Source organism: Conger conger, chromosome 13 (assembly GCF_963514075.1).
Source record: "Conger conger chromosome 13, fConCon1.1, whole genome shotgun sequence".
NCBI lineage: Eukaryota > Metazoa > Chordata > Actinopteri > Anguilliformes > Congridae > Conger > Conger conger.
In genome coordinates, this window is record NC_083772.1 from 14,414,852 (window position 1) to 14,433,732 (window position 18,881).

Genomic DNA, 18,881 nt, shown 5'->3' on the forward strand with positions numbered 1-18,881 from the left:
GGCTCGGAGCAGGAGGCATCCACGGGCTCAGGAAGCTCTGCGGCGCTGGACCGCAACCACGACCGTCCCCGGTCCACCAGGGGGAGAGAGGGAGGGAGGGAGAGAGAGCCGGGCTCCCCCCTGCACCAGCGGCACCGTCCGGATCTCCACGCTCCTCACCGACCGTCCATGGTCCTGTTCAGCCCAACCGCCCCGCCACCGCGTTTCAGCGTTCCCCTCAGACACCCAAGCTGCCCTTTCCCTCACCTCTGTTAATGCTCTACCTCTGTCACTGTGTGCTCACCCTCTCCCCTCCATGCACGGGCGCACACACACACACACGCACACACACACGCACACACACTCCCCCTCTCCCTGGTCCAGCCGTCCCCCTACCCTGCCACAAACGCGCTCGATCAGCCCCAAACGCCTCCGCGCCTGTCAGCGGGAGACACGTTCCCACCACTCACGGCTGCGTCCTGCGCTCCGTCCGTGCGTCTACAAGCCTACTGACCACTCTCCTGTCCCCTGCGCTCACACACACACACACACACACGCACACGCACACGCACACGCACACGCACACGCACGCCTCCTCTCCCCTGCGCTCACACTCTCACTGCCTGACCGGAGTGTCCACTACGGGTGTACAGCACTCACAACATAGCGTTCCACCTGCTCTCTTCCTGTTTTCCGTGTGTCAACTCCGGCTCCAGCCAGCCTCGTGCGCCCTCGCCGCTACACGCTACACGCACACGCACACGCACACGCAGACGTATGCGGCCGCGCGCGGCACACATGAGCAGTGATTCTCCACGCAAACGCGCACTTACGCACCGAGGCGCCCGCTTCCCGCGTTTCCCCACTCTGCTTAATTCCAGCACGCCGTCCCCGTGCACGGACTCACACGCACCGGCAGCCTCTCCACTCCTCCATCCTTTTCTCCCTGCCTCCCTCTCTCTCTCTGTCTCTCTCTCCCTCCGTCACCCTGTGCTCTGTTGCCCTGCCTTCTCCTCCCTCCCCACGGATGCCTCTGTTTTTCCCTCTCTCTGTCGTGCTCTTTGATTTCCTCCGACTCTCTGCTCTGCTCACGCGCTCTCTGTCACCCTCTGTGAGCACGCCACTCTCTCCCCCTCCCTCCTCTCTCCCTGTCCCTCTCTCTCTCTCTCTCTCTCTCTCTCTAAATGTGGTGGGATCGCTCCACTGTTTGGTTTTTCTCTAGTAAGAAGCCTTTTCACTCTGCTGCTCTAACACTTCACCCTCTCTCTCCCTCTCTTTCTGTGGTATTGGAAGAAGGGAATCTACTGCTCTCCCTCTATCTTTCTATTTGCAGTTCTCTCATTTGTTTCGGTGGTCTCCATTGACACCTTTCCATCCACCTGGTCTGTCGCCTTCCCTCTCTCAGGCACCAGGCGCTTGCGTGTGTCAAGAGGATTAAAGCTCTGCTCCTCCCTCTATCTCCCTCTCTCTCCTCTTTATCCCCTCCCTCTCATCCCCCCTCTCTCTCTCTCTCTCAATCTCTCCCTCTCACTCTCTCCATTTCTTTCTCTCACATTCAATCCCACTCTCTCTTTATCTCTCTCTCTCTGCTCTCCACTGGCCCAGTCCAGTTACCTTGCATCCACTACTCTCTGTTCTTCTCCTTCTTGCCTCTTTCCTTTCCCTCTCTCTCTCTGCTCTCCACTGGCCCAGTCCACTACTCACTGTTGTTCTCCTTCTTGCCTCTTTCCTTTCCCTCTCTCTCTCTCTCTCTCTCTTGACTTGGTTAGCCCCCAGTCAAACCCGCGCGTGCGTTCCGCGCGGTCACTCTCACTCTCGCTCGCCATTATTCTCTCAGTCCTCATCAATTACGGGCCGCGTGCGACCTGCCTCGCCCGGCGGGAGTCTCACCTCCGCGCGCGGGGAGGGGCGGAGAGCAGGAACCGGAGGGACTGCGGGGCCAAACATAGGGACCGGGAAAAAGAAAGAAGGGAGAGGGAGACATCGAGAGGAAGGTGACTCGGTCACTCAGTAAATCTCTGTACCCCTCCCCCCCTTCTCCTCTCTAATGCATGGGAGTGAAAAGACACAAAAACCGAAAGAGAAAAAGACCAAAGAGTTGGAGAGTCTGTTTATTTTGTGGGCGTCTGTGTATCCTCTTCTCCGACACCTTGCGTTTGCCAAGGGCTGGAAGCCAAGCCGTCTCACGAACAAATTCACAGTTAACCCCCTCCCACGCCTAATGAGACCTGGCAGCGTCTGAAGCACGACGGACGCGCCGCAGGAAGAGGTCAGAGGGCGTAGTGGCACATTAGTGATTGAGTGACCCCCCCCCCCCAACACCCGCCCACACCCAAATCCTATTTGGGATGCAGGAATCAGCCAAGTTGGAAGAGTGAGAAGACCGGAGAAAGGCCTTGATGTGCTCTATGGATACCATCATTGGAAAGAGGTGTTTTGGACAACACCCTTGGAGGTCCATGGTGGGGGGGGGCTTACTTTCAGGTCATGCCCAAATCGGGGGAACAGGAGTTGGTACCAGGGGCACTGGAGGGATTTCTGCAGCATGACCCAACAGAGAGAGGTCACATGGAGGCACAGCTGTACTGTGAGCATCCCCAAAACGTGTCTCAAACAATCCTCTGTCCTCATCTCTCATTCTGTAAAAGCATCCCTTTCGTTTTACCTTTAATTCAATAGTTTTGTTTTTTGTTTATGTGTGCATGTTTTTTGTGATTTTTTCTATTCTATTGGTTTTTGATGAGTTTTTATTTTTTAAATGCCCAAGTAATACAAATGTGCCTCCTTTAAGTGTTAAAAGAAGGAAAATCAAAGGCCTCTCTAACTCTCTCTCACACACACACACACACACACACACACACTCATGGGGCTGAGATGGTAGAGGAGGGGTTCTTAACAGTTTCATTTGATTACAGACTCATTTCCTTGTTACTGCAGCCATTACGTGCCGTTCACTAGCCTCCTCTTCATCCGGAGTCTGCAATGAGAAAATGGCGGCTAGCCAGGGTTTTAATTACTCAATGGAACAGCCTCCTTTGGGATTTATGTAAATTTCAAACGTAGGTATAATACTTCTTAATTACAATTGATACTTTTGGTAAACGAGTACTGCAAGGCATAAATTCCCCTGAAATTTGTCTGATCATTATATAGAACTGTAATCTTCATCCGTCGTGTGACATCTTCCACTGCGGTTTCATTTTGTCTGTGGTAAAGAAATTTGAGCTCACTCTGAGAAAACTAAAAGAAATATATTATTACTATTATTATTCACCAGTTGTTGAGTGCCAATGGATAGGGGCATTTCAAAATTAGTACTGCTTCTGGAAATGTGCAGTTAACATTTATAATCTAATGTGAAAACCTACTACCGGAACACACTCGCCTGCTACACTCACTGAAAAAAGGTACGAAGTTATGAAGGCGTGTCACTGGGGTGGGTATCCTGCAGGTATAGAAAATGTACCACTAACCAGCAATACATACTTAATTTGTATCTTTTTGGTTTGTAAAATGTACTTATTAGCCACCCATAGGTCTTTTTGCTTGGATGTTATCATTCAGACAAGGATTTTAACAGAACCATTTCCAGGGTTTCAACCAATAACCACCAGACTCAAAACCAGCATTCTTTACGATTACCTGGGGAAAATATTGGACATAAACCAGCTGGAGTAGCTGTTCTCAGGAGCTGGAGGCCGTGAACCCAGGAGAGGGGGTTGTGGTCCACACGAGCTTTGTCCAAGGTGCGGCCAAACGCGGTCCACACAGCCAGCGCTGCGTTTGGGGAGCCGGAGGCTCAAGGCCCTGGGATTAGCGAGAGCGGACGGATTTACCCAGCAGTGGGCCTGCAGGGGGTCAGAGGCGGTCAGCACACTGTTCCTTAGCAAAGATTACATTTCTCTCCCCCCATTACGTGATAATGAGATTAGTCCTGGGGAGCCATGTCACCTTCAAACAGACATACGTAATTAAAGACGCTAATTGGCCGGAATCAGACGGTTACTCCTCAGCCCCTCCCAACCACCGCCGCCCCACCAATTATCGACATCTTGCCCCTGCAGGTTCTTCCTCTGTGGTGCACTGCTGTGGAGGGGAACGGATCTATGGTTCTTCCGAAGTACTTCCGTAAGAGGTTACGCTACTCTAGCCAGGTGGAGGCAACAGCGCAGAAAGGCACTGCTCACATTGGGCCCCCCACCCTTACACCTGCCCCTGCTCCCACTGAGAGCAGATCGGCTGGCTGCCTCTGGGCAGGTGGTGGGCGTCAGAGACAGTGGTTTCCTACGAGTGAGAGGTGCACTTGAGACAATGGAATCGGTCTCTGAACAAGCCCTCACGAAGGCACAGTTTATCCACTGAATTTGGAGTGCTTCACAAACACCCGTGTAATGGTATGCGCTGGCCACTCTCACACACGAGGAGCGCATTTTCCATTACCTCACCAATGAGCAATTTAACAAGAACCCAATGGAAGCAAGCATGAAAAATAATTTCACTTCACATCATATTTATAATTCATACTTCTAATAGGAGTGGGAATACGTCCGTTTCGGTAATCAGAACAATGTTTTGCCAACGGTCGTGCCGACATGTAAATGTTTGGCTTTTGTGACAGCAAGTGGAATAATTCTACACAGGCTGCACATTATCTTCAATTACACGCTGCGGTTTAGAGCTTCGTCACACCCATTTGCATGCAAATGAAGGGAGTCATGTGACAATTCAATTACCACAGGTGAATAGGGAAAAACTAATTTCCTTCATTTTTTTTTTTTTTTTTTTTTCAATATGGACACAAACAACTTGCTTGATTATATTTCATTAATATATTCATTTTAGCTTTGAATAACAAAAAGCACAAATTAGTTCAGGGAGTGTTTTAAGTCAGAGTTCATTTTTCTGTTTCAACGTGATGAATGACTGGTAATGTAGAGGGGATTTAAAAAATGTTTTAGTGATGAACTATTGAAAAACCCCCAAAAAAAAACCTATGTTTACGTCAATTCAATTTGTTATTCCTCCACATAAAATACCCCATAAAATAGATGACGAAATATATTTTTAAAAAGCTTCTGTAAATTCCGGGCCAGGACTGCTTATGCAGTCTAAACAGTCCACTGCATCCGTCTTTCTAAGGATCACAGTTTAACCACCTGACTGACTGCTGCATGACCCAGCAATAAGAGCCTTTAGTCAATGACGGAGACGCGCATTTGGACTCATGTCACGGCACGGAGGCGCTTTCCTTCATCTCCCAACACGCTAGTCAAACTCTTTCAGTTTCACATGCTGGAAACACTAAACCGTTTTCAGCAGACAGGCAAGAGGATTGTGGTTCAGATAGACATTTATTTTCCAGAGAGCGGTAGCAGTGAGATTGGACAGCATGTGGTGGGGGGAGGGGGGTTGGTCTTGTCTTCAGGTGATGGCCTTGAAGGCTCTTTTCTCCACATACTTCAGCTTGTGTCTCCTCTTGAACCTGCAGGAGAGAGAGAGAGACCATCCGACCCCGTTAAACACGTACACACAGCTGCATACCCAACTAATAAATGGAAAATGGTTGCCATGGTTCATCCAAAGAGCTACACACACGCACACGCACACACGATAACCAGCTCATCAGGAGCATTTGGGGTTAGGTGTCTTGCTCAGGGACACTGACACACCCAGGGCGGAATCGAACCGGCAACCCTCCGCCTGCGCTTACCGCCAGGGCCAATGACGCAGGTACAGGTTTTACACAAACCGCTGCATTCACCGAAGAGGCAGAGTGTCGCAGGGTCTCTTGGTCAGAGCCCAATCTGTCCTCAATAGCCAGTGCGACAGCCCAGCGATCCGACACACAGCGAAGGGTTAATGTAACCATGACAGCCACCAGGGGAGCACCATTAACGAAGCGCAGCGACGGCGGGGAGGAACCGTCACGCCGATTCCAGCGCGTATCTGCAGCCCCACATTTACGCCGGATAAAACGCAATTACTGCCGCAGCCGTTCCCGTTCCCGCAATCCACGCGCCCCTTCCCACCACTCGCGATGCCGCGAGCCAATTAACGGAGCCGTTTATCACACGCCCGCGAAATCTGAGCGAAGCAGGAGGGCCGCTCGCCGACGTATCTAAAAATTAATCTTCCCGGTTTCAGCGCGCACACGCAGCCAATAATAGCGGCAGTGACATCCTGCTAATTATACGCACAGAACCGCAGTTCTGCCAAAAAGACAAAAGCGCTACATTTAGAAACTGCTGGTAGTTGTAGTTAATGGACTACTGCTAAGTGAGGGACGCAGATGCTGAACTGACTGACTGCTCACAAACAGTTAAAACCCAGATGGAGATGTTCGGTTACGGTTACTGTGAGGTGTCTATACCCACAAGCGCCCCCGCCAAGCGCTGCCTGAATCGGGCGCATGCACCCATATCAGTTGGGTTAGGAGCCGAGGTTCTGAGGGGAGTTTGGGTTAGGGAGGAGGGGCTTACTTGGCTCTCTCTCTGGGCTCAATCATGTTCCTCTTCTGCAGGCTCTTGAAGCGGTCCTTGAGGATGCTGCCCTCTGGCTGTAGGACACAGAATTGCAGGCAGTCAGAATCAAGAACATTCTGGTCCAATCACAATTTATTGTAATGATTATAGGTTTATTATTAGGGGCAATTTAGATTAATAACATTTCTATAAATGTGCCAGAGTGGCTAATTTCCATTTGTAGGTTCTATGCTATATGCTATGTGCTACATGTCTTTGGACTTGGAATAACCTATCGTGGAAGGTATCACAGGTTACCAGAAGTGAGAAGTGAATGCAGATTAATGGATACAATAGACACTTAGTCAACAATGTGATAAAGTGCACCTGGGGTATCGTAACAGAACACTAATTGGGGGCAGTAGAGTGCCCGGGAGAGGAGAAAGGTCTGCAGTGGTGTGTGAAACTGAAAGGTTGCACTGTGCAGTGCTGCACTGGCATGAGGTGTGTAATTTGTTATTGGCAGTAACGCAGAGATTTGGGCAGACACTGTGGGGGGGGAGGGTGAGTGAAGGCGGGGTGGGGAGAGACCGACCCGGAGGAGACGCAGGGAGCCTGGGATCTCATCACTTAGCTGCACCTCCAGATCAGGAGCCTGGAACCTGCACACACAGACACAGAGACACGAGAGAGAGCACAGGTGTCATACTTAATGCAGACATGAGCACAAGCATAGATAGGTATGTATCTGGACAAACACACATAGAAACATAGAAACAGACAAAAGACATAGAAATAGACTTCATGAGGCAGGCATGGACGTGTCAGTCACTACTCTCCTGAGAAGACTTCATAAACAGATCGACAGAGGCTACGCTGCAAGATGCAAGGCACTAATTGGCTGCAAAAATAGCAGTGCCAGGTTAAAGTTTGCTAAGGAGTACCTAAAAGTGCTTGCAGAGTTCTGGAAGAAAAGTGAGAGACCAAGATTGATTTGTGTTACAGTGATGCCAAGAGAAAAGCGTGGAGGTTAAAAGGAACTGTCAAAGAACAAAAGCACCCCCCACCCTTATCTGTGAAACATAGGGCTGGGGGTGTAATAGTTTGGGCATGTATAGCTGCCACGGGTGCCAATTCACTTGCCTTCATTATTGTAACTTCTGAAGTATACAGAAGCATCTCTTCTGCTCAAGTCCAATCAAATGCCTCATCCCACAATAGTAGGCAATCATCCCAAACATACACCAGTGCTAACGTTTTGTTAATCATGTTCCACTTTGTTTCAGTAATCCTCTTGTTAGGTGCCATCCCTCTTGCCAAATGCCATTAATGTAGGTCTAACGTTTTTTTTTTTTTTTTTCTTTCTTATTCTCAGCCTGATAATGGCTTCCTTGACTTCCAATGGCACAACTCCGGTGCTCATGTTGACAAATACCAGTAACAGACTCCAAAGGCAATCAAAATCCAAAAATCAAGAACGGACACAAAGCTTTTATAACTGCACCAAGGAAATGACTGAATAAGACTGTTTCCGATTAGTCCAATTACTTTTGGTCCCTGAAAATGTGGGGGGGGGGGGCTATGTATAAAAAAAGGATGCAATTCCTCCATGGATCACCGGATATGGATGGAAAAACCATCAAATTACTTAGTCTGCACTTTCACCACATATTCACTGATTAATTTCCAAATCCAATATCCTGGAGTACAGAGCCAAAAGAACAGAAGTTGCATCAATGTGTAAATACTCGGACTGCACAGTGGGTATAAACACTGAGAGGCGGGACTGACTTCAGCCTGCCGAGGCGGCGGGGGAGGCTCTTCTGGGCCTCTTTCCGGGCGTGGCGCTGGGTCTGCCGCTCCCTGGTGCGCTGCTCCCTCCTCTTCAGCTCCGCCCGGATGGAGCGCAGCTGAAAGAGCTGCTGCTTCCTGCCCGTCACCACCTGCTCTGCCCTCCTCTGCTGCTCCTGCAGGGAGACACGCCCAGAGCAGGGTTATACAGAGCGCAGACACGCCCACAGCAGGGTTATACAGAGCACACACACGCCCACAGAAGGGTTATACAGAGCACACACACGCCCACAGAAGGGTTATACAGAGCACACACACGCCCAGAGCAGGGTTATACAGAGCACACACACGCCCACAGAAGGGTTATACAGAGCACACACACGCCCAGAGCAGGGTTATACAGAGCACACACACGCCCACAGAAGGGTTATACAGAGCACACACACACGCCCAGAGCAGGGTTATACACACTCACGGTTACACACACACAAAGCAGGGTTATAGAACACACACACACACACCACACACACACACCACACACACAGATTTCTCTAAGACTGCAAGGGAAGCTCAGCTTCCCCTAAAATGTCAAAAAATAAATGGTCAAATATGTACAGTTATGTTAACATTTCATTGACTAGAAATGCGTTAGACCACGTTCATCTCGAAGACGAGTTCGTTCAGAATCAGATACTTAAGTCGACTGACTCGATTTTGTTAACCGGTCATAGATTCGCGTAGCGTCAATACATTTCCCCGTAGAAGCCGAGCGTCCATTCACTTCCATGGGACTGCATGAAACAGTTTTTTTCATTGCCTCGAAACTCGACGGTCATTGGATAAAAATGTCAAAATGATGAAAAAATTAGCCCCGCCCGGACGCTCAGCTTCCCTGGGGGTGAATGGAGCTGTGGGCTGGCCTCGGCTGGACTGGACGCTGAACTTCTGCATGATGATTTTAGGATCAGTCGAAAGGCTGAACCCCGTTTTAATTGACAGCTATTTTGAGATATAAAACCATCACTTCAGCTTGGAAGTTCTCAGTCCCGTCGCGGATTTTGCAAGTTAAATCGGAAGACAAACTGCTACTCATTTCTTGGTATTTTCATAGCGAAATTGCTTGGCCCTTTCCATTGCTCATTTCTTACACTGTAAATAAAACACTCATATTTCCTTGTTTCAGTTTAAAATAATTTCAACATTTCCTTGTTCGAGTTTAATATCGTTTCGTTAGTTCGTTTAATCAATCATACCGTTGGCTAGGTTGGAGTGAACTAGCTATCCAGCTAGCAAGGTGCACACGATGGCAGACGATGCTAATATTGTCGACCTGATTTTGGCAAAGCCATTTGATAGTCTTCCATACGAGGAGAAACTTAGAATTAAACAGCAGGGCAGATCAACACCTAAGATTGACTTGGTGCAAAAAGTAACCGGTCTTTTCAGCTCTCCTGGTATAACAAAGTTAGCTGGCTAACTGGAAGTGCTGTGACAAAGAAAGTGTACTGTTGGCCATGCCTCTTGATGAAACCATCTCAGGGATGTCTTGTTGTCTGGTCAAAAGTGGGTTTTGGGGATCTGTCTAACTTTGACCGGGCATACAAAAGGCATGAAAAGAGCAATGAACATGTGAGTGCATGTGCAAGGTTAAGTTGCCTGGGCAGAGTCAGGGTTGAACATGCAATTAATGAAGGTGCTCGCATTCAAGTGGCAAAACTTAATGAGACAGTCAAACAGAACAGGGCCTTCCTAAACAGCCTTATTGATGCGACATCCTTGCTTGGTTGGCAGGAACTATCATTTAGGGGGCATGATGAGAGTAGTGAATCATCCAACAAGGGGAATTACAGGGAGTTCACAGAAACATTATCCAAGTATGACTCTTAGATAATGTTTCTATAACTAAGACAACATAAGATAACTAAGATAACTCTTAGACAACGCTCATACTCGATGGAATTTCACATCACGGATAGTGCGCACTGTGGCAAACAACTATGATGGCCTCCTGCAGACTTTTGACAACATCATTGCAGATAAGACAATGGATGATGACACGTTGGATTGTGCCAAAGGTTTTGTAATGAAACTGGAGGATTTTGAGTTTGTGTTAATGTTGTACACATACGAACAAATCTTCTCTGAGACTGATGTGGTCTTTGATATCGTCCAGCAGAGGGCCATGGACGTTCTGTATTGCAAGAAAAGAATTGAGTCTTCTTGCTTTTGTCAAAGAGAAGAGGTCAGAGGGGGCTTTCCAGGCTGTTTATGCCAAAGCAGCAGGTCTCACATCCAACCCACGAGATGAGCCCATGAGAAAGCGCCATCTCTCCCAATTCTAGGATCCCCAGGAGCGCTACAGAAATCTGTACATGGCCATCCTTGATAATCTCATGGAGCAGATTCCTCTGCGTTTTTCAAATTTGGAAAGTTTGTGCTTCTTAGAGTTAGTCAATCCAGGGAAGTTTGATGAGATGAGAGAAGTGTTTCCAGAGGAGGCATTCCAGAGTGTCCTGGAAAGTTATGGCCAGTACTTTGATTCAGGGAGACGGAGGTCTGAACTTCAAGTCCTGTATTCAAATCAGGACTTGCAGGGTAACGGAGGAAAGCGGTGTGATTTCTTGGTTTTTCTAAAAGACATGGAGTTGGACAGTGCAATACCCCAGTTGTACAAACTGTTATCATTAGTGGCAACAATTGGAGCTACGTCTGCGGGTGTAGAAAGGAGCTTCTCCTGTTTAAAAAGGCTTAAGTCTTACACCCGCAACACAATGGGCCAAGGCCGTTTAAGCAGCCTAGCTCTGCTGGCCATTGAGAGGATACTGGTCAAGACACCTAGTTGGTACAACAGGGTCACAGACCATTTTCTTGAAAAGGAACGGAGGGCAGACTTTACGTATAAATAAATTTACTTTTATGATGTAGGCCAACAATGAGCTTCCCCTCTTTGAAAGACCAGCAGCTGCCACTGACACACACACACACACAGCAGGGTTATGCACACACACACACACACACACACACACACACACACACACACACACACACACACACAGCAGGGTTTTACACAGAACACACACACAGGCTTAGAGCAAGGTTATACACAAAGAACACACACACAGGACAAACAACCCCAAGAGATAACCCACTCAAAGTACCCCCATTTCCCCTTTGTACCTTCTCCTTCTCCGTCTTTGCCCTCTTCCTCTGTTTCTCAGTCTTCTTCTCTCGAGAGGCTCTCTTCTGACGGACTGGTTTGCCTTGCGCAGACTCCTCCCCTTCCTTCATAGGCTCCTCCTCTTCCTCTTCTTCCAGCAGGCCTTCCACCTGCTCCTGGAACACTGTTTCCTAGAATACAGACGGAGAGTGAGACCACTGAGGAGGGCCCCAGGTGAGAACTCAGAGAACTCAGAGAACTCAGAGAACTCAGAGAACTCAGAGAACTCAGAGAACTCAGAGAACTCAGAGAACTCAGAGAACTCAGAGAACCCAGAGAACCCAGAGAACCCAGAGAACCCAGAGAACCCAGAGACCCGCTGTTGGGTTTGGGCAGAGGAGAGAGGGCCGTGTCCTACCTCTGTAGCCTTGTCCTCCCGCCGGACGGCCAACTGCCGCTCCACCCTCTGCTCTTCCTTCTGCTTCTTCACCTCCACCTCATGGGCCTGAAGCAGCAGCGCCTGCACACACACACGCACACGCACACACCTCTGTTACGCATTATGCATCACATGCAGCAAGCTACTTCACATTAAATGTTATTACTAATATCATTTTTTTCCTTTGGTTTTTATTTCAAGACTAACTTTACATTTTATTTCCAACCGAGTAGATGTCCATTTGCTGTTTTACATTATCTTGACTAAGTTTTATTTTATTCCAGGGGGAGAATGCATGCTGCATTTTAAGTGCTGTAAGAATCAAGCACTTTTGCCTTGAAGCAAATTAAAAACTGAAATTCAATTTTAAAGTACATCTACAGTATTTTAATTTGCTGAAATTAATATCTTTTTTATTATTAGTTACACATCACAAAATAGCATGAGCAATGACCTCAATTTAAAATGGGTATAAAGTAAGATGTGTAGGCTGATGGGGCAGTAGTCATAAAGCAGAAGGCAGAGGAATAGGGGGGTAGGGGTTTTGGGGGAGTGATGCAATGCCCTCAGTGCCCAGGCTCCGCCCACTTGACGGCACCCAGGATTTCTTGGGTGTCTTCACATTCCCGTTGGGAATACTGTGAGCGCAAGGATGCAATCCTCATTGGGCATGTGAAGGGAGGACTAGAACACCGAAAGGGAAACATGCCGACACGGTGCGCCTGAAACAGGGAATTCCTCTCGGCCTAAACCAGGGGGCACCAGCCCTGGTCCTGGAGAGCCATTTTTCAAAAACTTGAAAGTCCAACGGTCAATGATAATGCACACAGTAGCATATCGCCATCTAGTGGATGTGACAACCAAGAAGCCTGACAAGCGACTCCTTTTGTACAGAGAAATAATTACTGATTGTAGAGCCAACGATTGTAGTTTTGGTTTTGTTTCAGTTGGTTGGATGGGTAAGTTTCGTATTTTTGTTTCAGTTTAACGAATGACCATGTTTTCCCACAGAGCCCTAGTTTTTGTTTCTGTTTTGGCTAACGGTAAGAACCTAGATTAACACCACCCAAAGACCACAACCCCCCCCTCCCCAAACTGCACATAAACATTACGTCTGTCTCAATATGCAGATTCGCTGGCTGTATCCAAATAAACTGTTTGCATGCACTAAGAACTTGACATAAATGTTGGTGGAGGACTGAGTGGTGAGTTTCACCTGGTGGGAGAAGAACTCGGGGTTGTAGGAGCCTCCTGGTGCGATAACTTCCACGGCCGGCAATTCGGACGGCTTCTGGTTCAGCTTGTCTGGTCTCTGAGGGTTAGGGTTTCACACATACACACACACAAAATTAGAACATACAAGTGTTCCCCAACTGAAATTAAACCACACGTTGTATTGTGAATAAAATCCCTGCACACATCTGCCTCCCACACACCTTCACCAGCTTCTTCTTCGTCTGTTCCAGGTAATAGGGGTCCGCAGTCACTTCACCTAGCAGGGAGAGGGGTTCAGTCACTGAGCACTTAATCATGACATCTTATCCCGCTAAAGGCTGCTTTATTCTTCTGCATAGTACAAATAAAAATGGCACAGCATAGGGGTTGTGCAGAATGTGTGGCATGTGATAAGGTTGCAGAACATGTTAATGTGTACCTCCTCAAAAAATTAAGTGCGTAGTTAGCAACCACTGCCCACATAAGCTACACAGGTGATGATTGGTTGACTGGTGATGCAACTTGGTATATCCATTCATATGATACCAGTTAACTTTCTGCTGTACAATTTAAACCTACACAGAGCAGTTTGATTAGACGCAATGGGGATGTGACGACACTGCCATACTTTATAAATAAAAAATACAATGCATTTTATACCAGATATGATACGCGGCATGTTGTCCCCAGTAGGGACACGATTTAACCTCAAAAACAAATATAGTTGCACTGTAGCATGTTTTTGACATCTAAGACATATGTATTATGTAAAAAATAAAATAATTCATTAATTTAAAAGACCCCAGCAGGGTCTATAAATCCACTCACTCTGTTCCCCCCACAGGTCGTAGAAGGGCCTTTCTGGATGGTTATTGGCTGGGGGCCGCTCTTTGGCCTTTGACCCTGCTGCCACTTTCCGTCTCAGAAGCAGCTTCTGTCTGCGTGGCAGCACGCCCTTGGCGGCCAGCTGCTCGGCCCTCTGGGCGATGCGTCGAAGTTTCTTCGCGTTTGGCAGCTGGTGAGCCAAAACACTGGAGAACACAAGCACAAGGGTACATTACCGTTCACGTTCCATCTTCTACCTAAACTGAGACCTGTTCACCATACAGATACATGCAACAGGCATTTACTCAAAGTCAATAAACTAAGTAGAATGGGAACATTTCACCTATAAAAATAAATCACAAAAGGCAAAAAGACTTTTGGATGAAAGACCCTCAGATGCAGTCGGAACTATTCTGCCATTTAATAGACAAAAAAAGTGTAACTTCTGCCTGCAGAAACATGCAGGATATGCATATAATTTCTTATAAAGATTTATTATAATGATATTTAATGATTATATCAACTACAGTTACATTCCAATTTTATTGGAATGATAACTGCTTATATTATGTTATTAGGTGATGCAACATTCAGACAGGGTAACTGTGGTAAAGCAGGGGGTAGAGGAATAGGGGAGGGGTAGTGGTTTTGGGGGAGTGATGCAATGCCCTCAGTGCCCAGGCTCCGCCCACTTGACGGCACCCAGGATTCCTTGTGTGTCTTCACATTCCCGTTGGGAATACTGTGAGCGCAAGGATGCAATCCTCATTGGGCATGTGAAGGGAGGACTAGAACACCGAAAGGGAAACATGCCGACACGGTGCGCCTGATAAACAGGGAATTCCTCTCGGCCTAAACCAGGGGTCACCAGCCCTGGTCCTGGAGAGCCATAGACTGGAGTCTTATACTGGCATTCAGCACTTCACTGACCGATTACAGCATCTGATTACAGTTACCTCACCTATTTTATAGGCCTAAAGTGGTCATTAGCCTCAAAGTGAAAACTAAAATCAGCAATCCCCAGTGACTCTCCAGGACCAGACTTGGGGACCCCTGGGTAAACCGTTGTGTTCTCCGCTGGGGACACTGATCTCAGATGAGTCTGTAAGGATGAACCACAGAATGGCCCTGATGTCCCCACACTGCGGAAGGGCAGTCGGGTGCTGGCGGGGGTCACAGATGCACTCACTCTTTGGGCGGGGGGACGAGGGAGTCGTGCTGCAGGATGAGGTCTATCCTCAGGGGCCTGGACCCTCTGCCCGTCTTCTCTGCTCCTTCTACTAAAAACAGCACAACCATGTCAAACAGAGATGAGGTTCCAGACTGTGATTGTAGGAGCCAAAGGTTAGGTTTAAGATACCTCAGCTTGTGCTTCCCCCTAGTGGCCAGCTACAACAAATTTAGACTATTTAAGGGCACCCCTGGATGACGCAAGCAGCATTTGGCAATTGAAAACAGGTCCTTATCTGAAGGACGCCGAGCTGAAATAGTTTAATGAGCTTTGCTTTAAAGTTTCAATTGTTTTCCTTTGTTTAGGAAAGGAAGTTTAAGTTTTCTAGAAGTGCTTTCTTTTGTTTTGGGTTGTCGTGACATATCCTTTTTTGTTTGGGCTATTTTTCCGTTTGCTATATAGTCTATCCTGCATAGCATACGCCTAGCTTTCCAGCTACAAATATAGCCTATACATGCACACTCATTCATTCATCCTTTAAACACCGTCAATCTGGAAGACTGGATACTTTGAACAAATCAAGAAGAAGCAATCAACTACTGTGAGTAACCCAATGCAATGATAAATGAAGTAAAATTTAATTAAAGTGAACTTAGTTATAACTCGTATCGGTGATAGAAAGCCTTTTAGAAATAGTAGACAAGGCTGTTACAGAGGTCTACTGTCCCCTTAACTAAAGCGGGGAAGGGAGGAACTGTGTAGTAGAGGTCATGGCGGTGGATATGGAACCATCACATTTTTTAAGCTCCCGAGTCATTCTGTTTTCATAGTAACTTCTGAGAAAGAAACACACTTCATCTTACATTCAAAGCCACTTATGCACAAAATGACATTTACATCAGAAGGAATTTAGCAGACAATTTCCTCTGCAGGGTCTTGTGCAGCTTACAGTCTTTAGATAAAATCCATTTATACGTCTAGATATTTTAGTTAAGATCCCTGAACAGGAGTACAACAGCAAGGTGTGGGAGAGGGATGAATAATAAAAATGGCAATGTACCTTTCTGGATATTTTTGGCATGTTCACCAGTGTCCACAAAAAACAAGTTGTCATCTGACTTTTCTGATATCAGTCCACTGCAACACAGACACACGGCATGAAGAAAGAGACATCGAATTGTACTGTTAATACACAGAACAGTTTCCAAGCAGTGCAAATCGGTTGGAAAAGGGCACAGCACAAATACAAAATCCAAAGGTACACTGGAGGGTAGGTAGAAAAGGTGAAAATAACTATAAAATTGTCAAATAATGAGCACCTCATTAGAATCGTCTCAAGGCTATACCCACCTGGCTTCCATTAAACCGCATGTTGTTCACATGCATTTTTTTCCTCCAAATTCTACACACAATACCCCATAATGACAACGTGAAAAGTTTTGAGATTTTTGCAAATTTATTAAAAATTAAAAAAAACTAAAATCATATGTACATAAGTATTCACAGCCTTTGCCATGAAGCTCAAAATTGAGCTCAGGTGCATCCCGTTTCCACTGATCAAATTGGAGTCCACCTGTGGTAAGTTCAGTTGATTGGACATGATTTGGAAAGGCACACACCTGTCTATATAAGGTCCCACAGTTGACAGTGCATGTCAGAGCACAAACCAAGCATGAAGTCAAAGGAATTGTCTGTAGACCTCTGAGACAGGATTGTCTCAAGGCACAAATCTGGGGAAGGGTACAGAAATTTCTGCTGCTTTGAAGGTCCCAATGAGCACAGTGACCACCAGGACTCTTCCTAGAGCTGGCCGCCCGTCTAAACTGAGCAATCGGGGGAGAAGGGCCTTAGTCAGGGAGGTGACCAAGAACCCGATGGTCACTCTGTCAGAGCTCCAGCGTTCCTCTGTGGAGAGAGGAGAACCTTCCAGAAGGACAACCATCTCTGCAGCAATCCACCAATCAGGCCTGTATGGTAGAGTGGCCAGACGGAAGCCACTCCTTAGTAAAAGGCACATGGCAGCCCACCTGGAGTTTGCCAAAAGGCACCTGAAGGACACAGACCATGAGAAACAAAATTCTCTGGTCTGATGAGACAAAGATTGAACTTTTTGGCGTGAATGCCAGGCGTCATGTTTGGAGGAAACCAGGCACCGCTCATCACCCGGCCAATATCATCCCTACAGTGAAGCATGGTGGTGGCAGCATCATGCTGTGGGGATGTTTTTCAGCGGCAGGAACTGGGAGACTAGTCAGGATTGAGGGAAAGATGAATGCAGCAATGTACAGAGACATCCTGGATGCAAACCTGCTCCAGAGTGCTCTTGACCTCAGACTGGGGCGATGGTTCATCTTTCAGCTGGACAATGACCCTAAGCACAGACAACTCTGTGAATGTCCTTGAGTGGCCCAGCCAGAGCCCAGACTTGAATCCAATTGAACATCTCTGGAGAGATCTGAAAATGGCTGTGCACCGACGCTCCCCATCCAACCTGATGGAGCTTGAGAGGTGCAGCAAAGAGGAACGGGCGAAACTGCCCAAAGATACGTGTGCCAAGCTTGTGGCATCATATTCAAAAAGACTTGAGGCTGTAATTGCTGCCAAAGGTGCATCAACAAAGTATTGAGCAAAGGCTGTGAATACTTATGTACATGTGATTTCTTCGTTCATTATTTTTAATAAATTTGCAAAAATTCGAAAAACTTTCATGTTGTCATTAGGGGGTGTTGTGTGTAGAATTGAGGGAAAAAATGAATTCATTCCATTTTAGAATAAGGCTGTAACATAACAAAATTTGGGAAAAGTGAAGCGCTGTGAATACTTTCCGGATGCGCTGTACAATCGGAGCCGTCGCCATACAAAAAATACTATCAAGCAGACCTTTGAGGCCAGGTAAGAATCACTCAAGGCATCTGCACAGAACATTTCAGCACGCCGAAAAGTATGAAAAGCGCTTGTTAAGAGGCATGTACCAAATTTACGGGTGGTGGTTAGCTAGCTACATGTCCAACTATAAAATGAGCAAAATTGCGACAGCGAATAATCTGCCTGACATTAAGCACAATGTAATGGGCGAGTGTTATATGCGTTATATCTGAATCTAGCAGTGATCTAACATGTGTGAACGACAACGCACTGATTCAAAATAAGATTACGGTCATTGACAACAACGAAGGAGAGGCAATCTAATGAGCCAATTTGTGATCAAGTGAGGACATACTCTCTGTTGATGGTTAACTTATCTACAAACATTCCTCGTGAGGAAAAAAAAACACGAGTATACTTGTAAAACAAGCTGCTAGCTACCCAAGTTAGCAAAGTTTACCCAAGCAACGTTACACTCACCCTGTGGATCTTTCTTGTAGTCTAACATCGTCTAGGAACTCTTCAACATCTTGTATGTCGCTGTGTTTGTTCCAGTTTTTTTTCTTATTTTTGTTGACACGCTTTCTCCGGATATTCGACTCACTGTGGTCCAGACTAGAATTAAGTTTTAAAAAGCCAGGCTGGGTGGCCGCCACGCGTTTGTTCCTCCTGGCCGCCGCCATGTTGACTATTGAAAGGAATGGTACAACAAAATGACGTCAGTACCGCCAGCTGAGCATTTGGTGCACTAGGTTTTAAGGTTTATCTTCTTCTTCTTCTTCTTCAGTGTTGTTTAACGGCGGTCTCACACTAAGATTTGTGCTTTAGCGCCACCTACTGAATATTTTACGTTATCACAATTTATATGTTTACTCACCAAGCACTTTTTTAGGTATTTATTAGACTTATTTTTTAGACTTCTACTGCTGTAGCTTATCCACTTGGAGTTGCGTTGTGCGTTCAGAGATGCTCTTCTGC

At 46.9% G+C, this 18,881-nt stretch overlaps 1 protein-coding gene across 2 annotated transcripts; it reads right to left on the reverse strand.

Annotated features, from left to right (window-relative positions):
• Window positions 1–5,311: 5,311 nt before the first annotated feature.
• Window positions 5,312–18,662, reverse strand: nop53 (NOP53 ribosome biogenesis factor). Of its 2 annotated transcripts, none has more exons than XM_061217504.1 (12): window positions 18,384–18,662; window positions 16,099–16,175; window positions 15,057–15,144; window positions 13,871–14,073; window positions 13,264–13,319; window positions 13,044–13,139; window positions 11,807–11,908; window positions 11,409–11,579; window positions 8,232–8,407; window positions 7,036–7,102; window positions 6,459–6,535; window positions 5,312–5,461 (listed from the first exon to the last, which is right to left on the reverse strand). In XM_061217504.1, exons 1-12 carry the CDS (start codon window positions 18,584–18,586, stop codon window positions 5,401–5,403), a joined length of 1,377 nt encoding a protein of 458 aa, XP_061073488.1. In that variant the 5' UTR covers window positions 18,587–18,662; the 3' UTR covers window positions 5,312–5,400. The 2 variants fall into 2 exon arrangements, with proteins under 2 accessions (XP_061073488.1, XP_061073487.1); XM_061217503.1 differs by having other exon boundaries at window positions 15,057–15,147; window positions 18,384–18,660.
• Window positions 18,663–18,881: the final 219 nt, after the last annotated feature.

Bases quoted from the DNA above. Each gene is read 5' to 3' on its own strand.
- nop53 (XM_061217503.1), bottom strand. From the start codon at position 18,586: ATGGCGGCGGCCAGGAGGAACAAACGCGTGGCGGCCACCCAGCCTGGC. The intron at 13,320-13,870 runs GTGAGTGGATTT...TCTCCCTGCTAG, and splicing joins CGACCTGTGGGGGGAACAGA to GTGAAGTGACTGCGGACCCC. The intron at 5,462-6,458 runs GTAAGCCCCTCC...TCTCTCCTGCAG, and splicing joins GAGCCCAGAGAGAGAGCCAA to GTTCAAGAGGAGACACAAGC.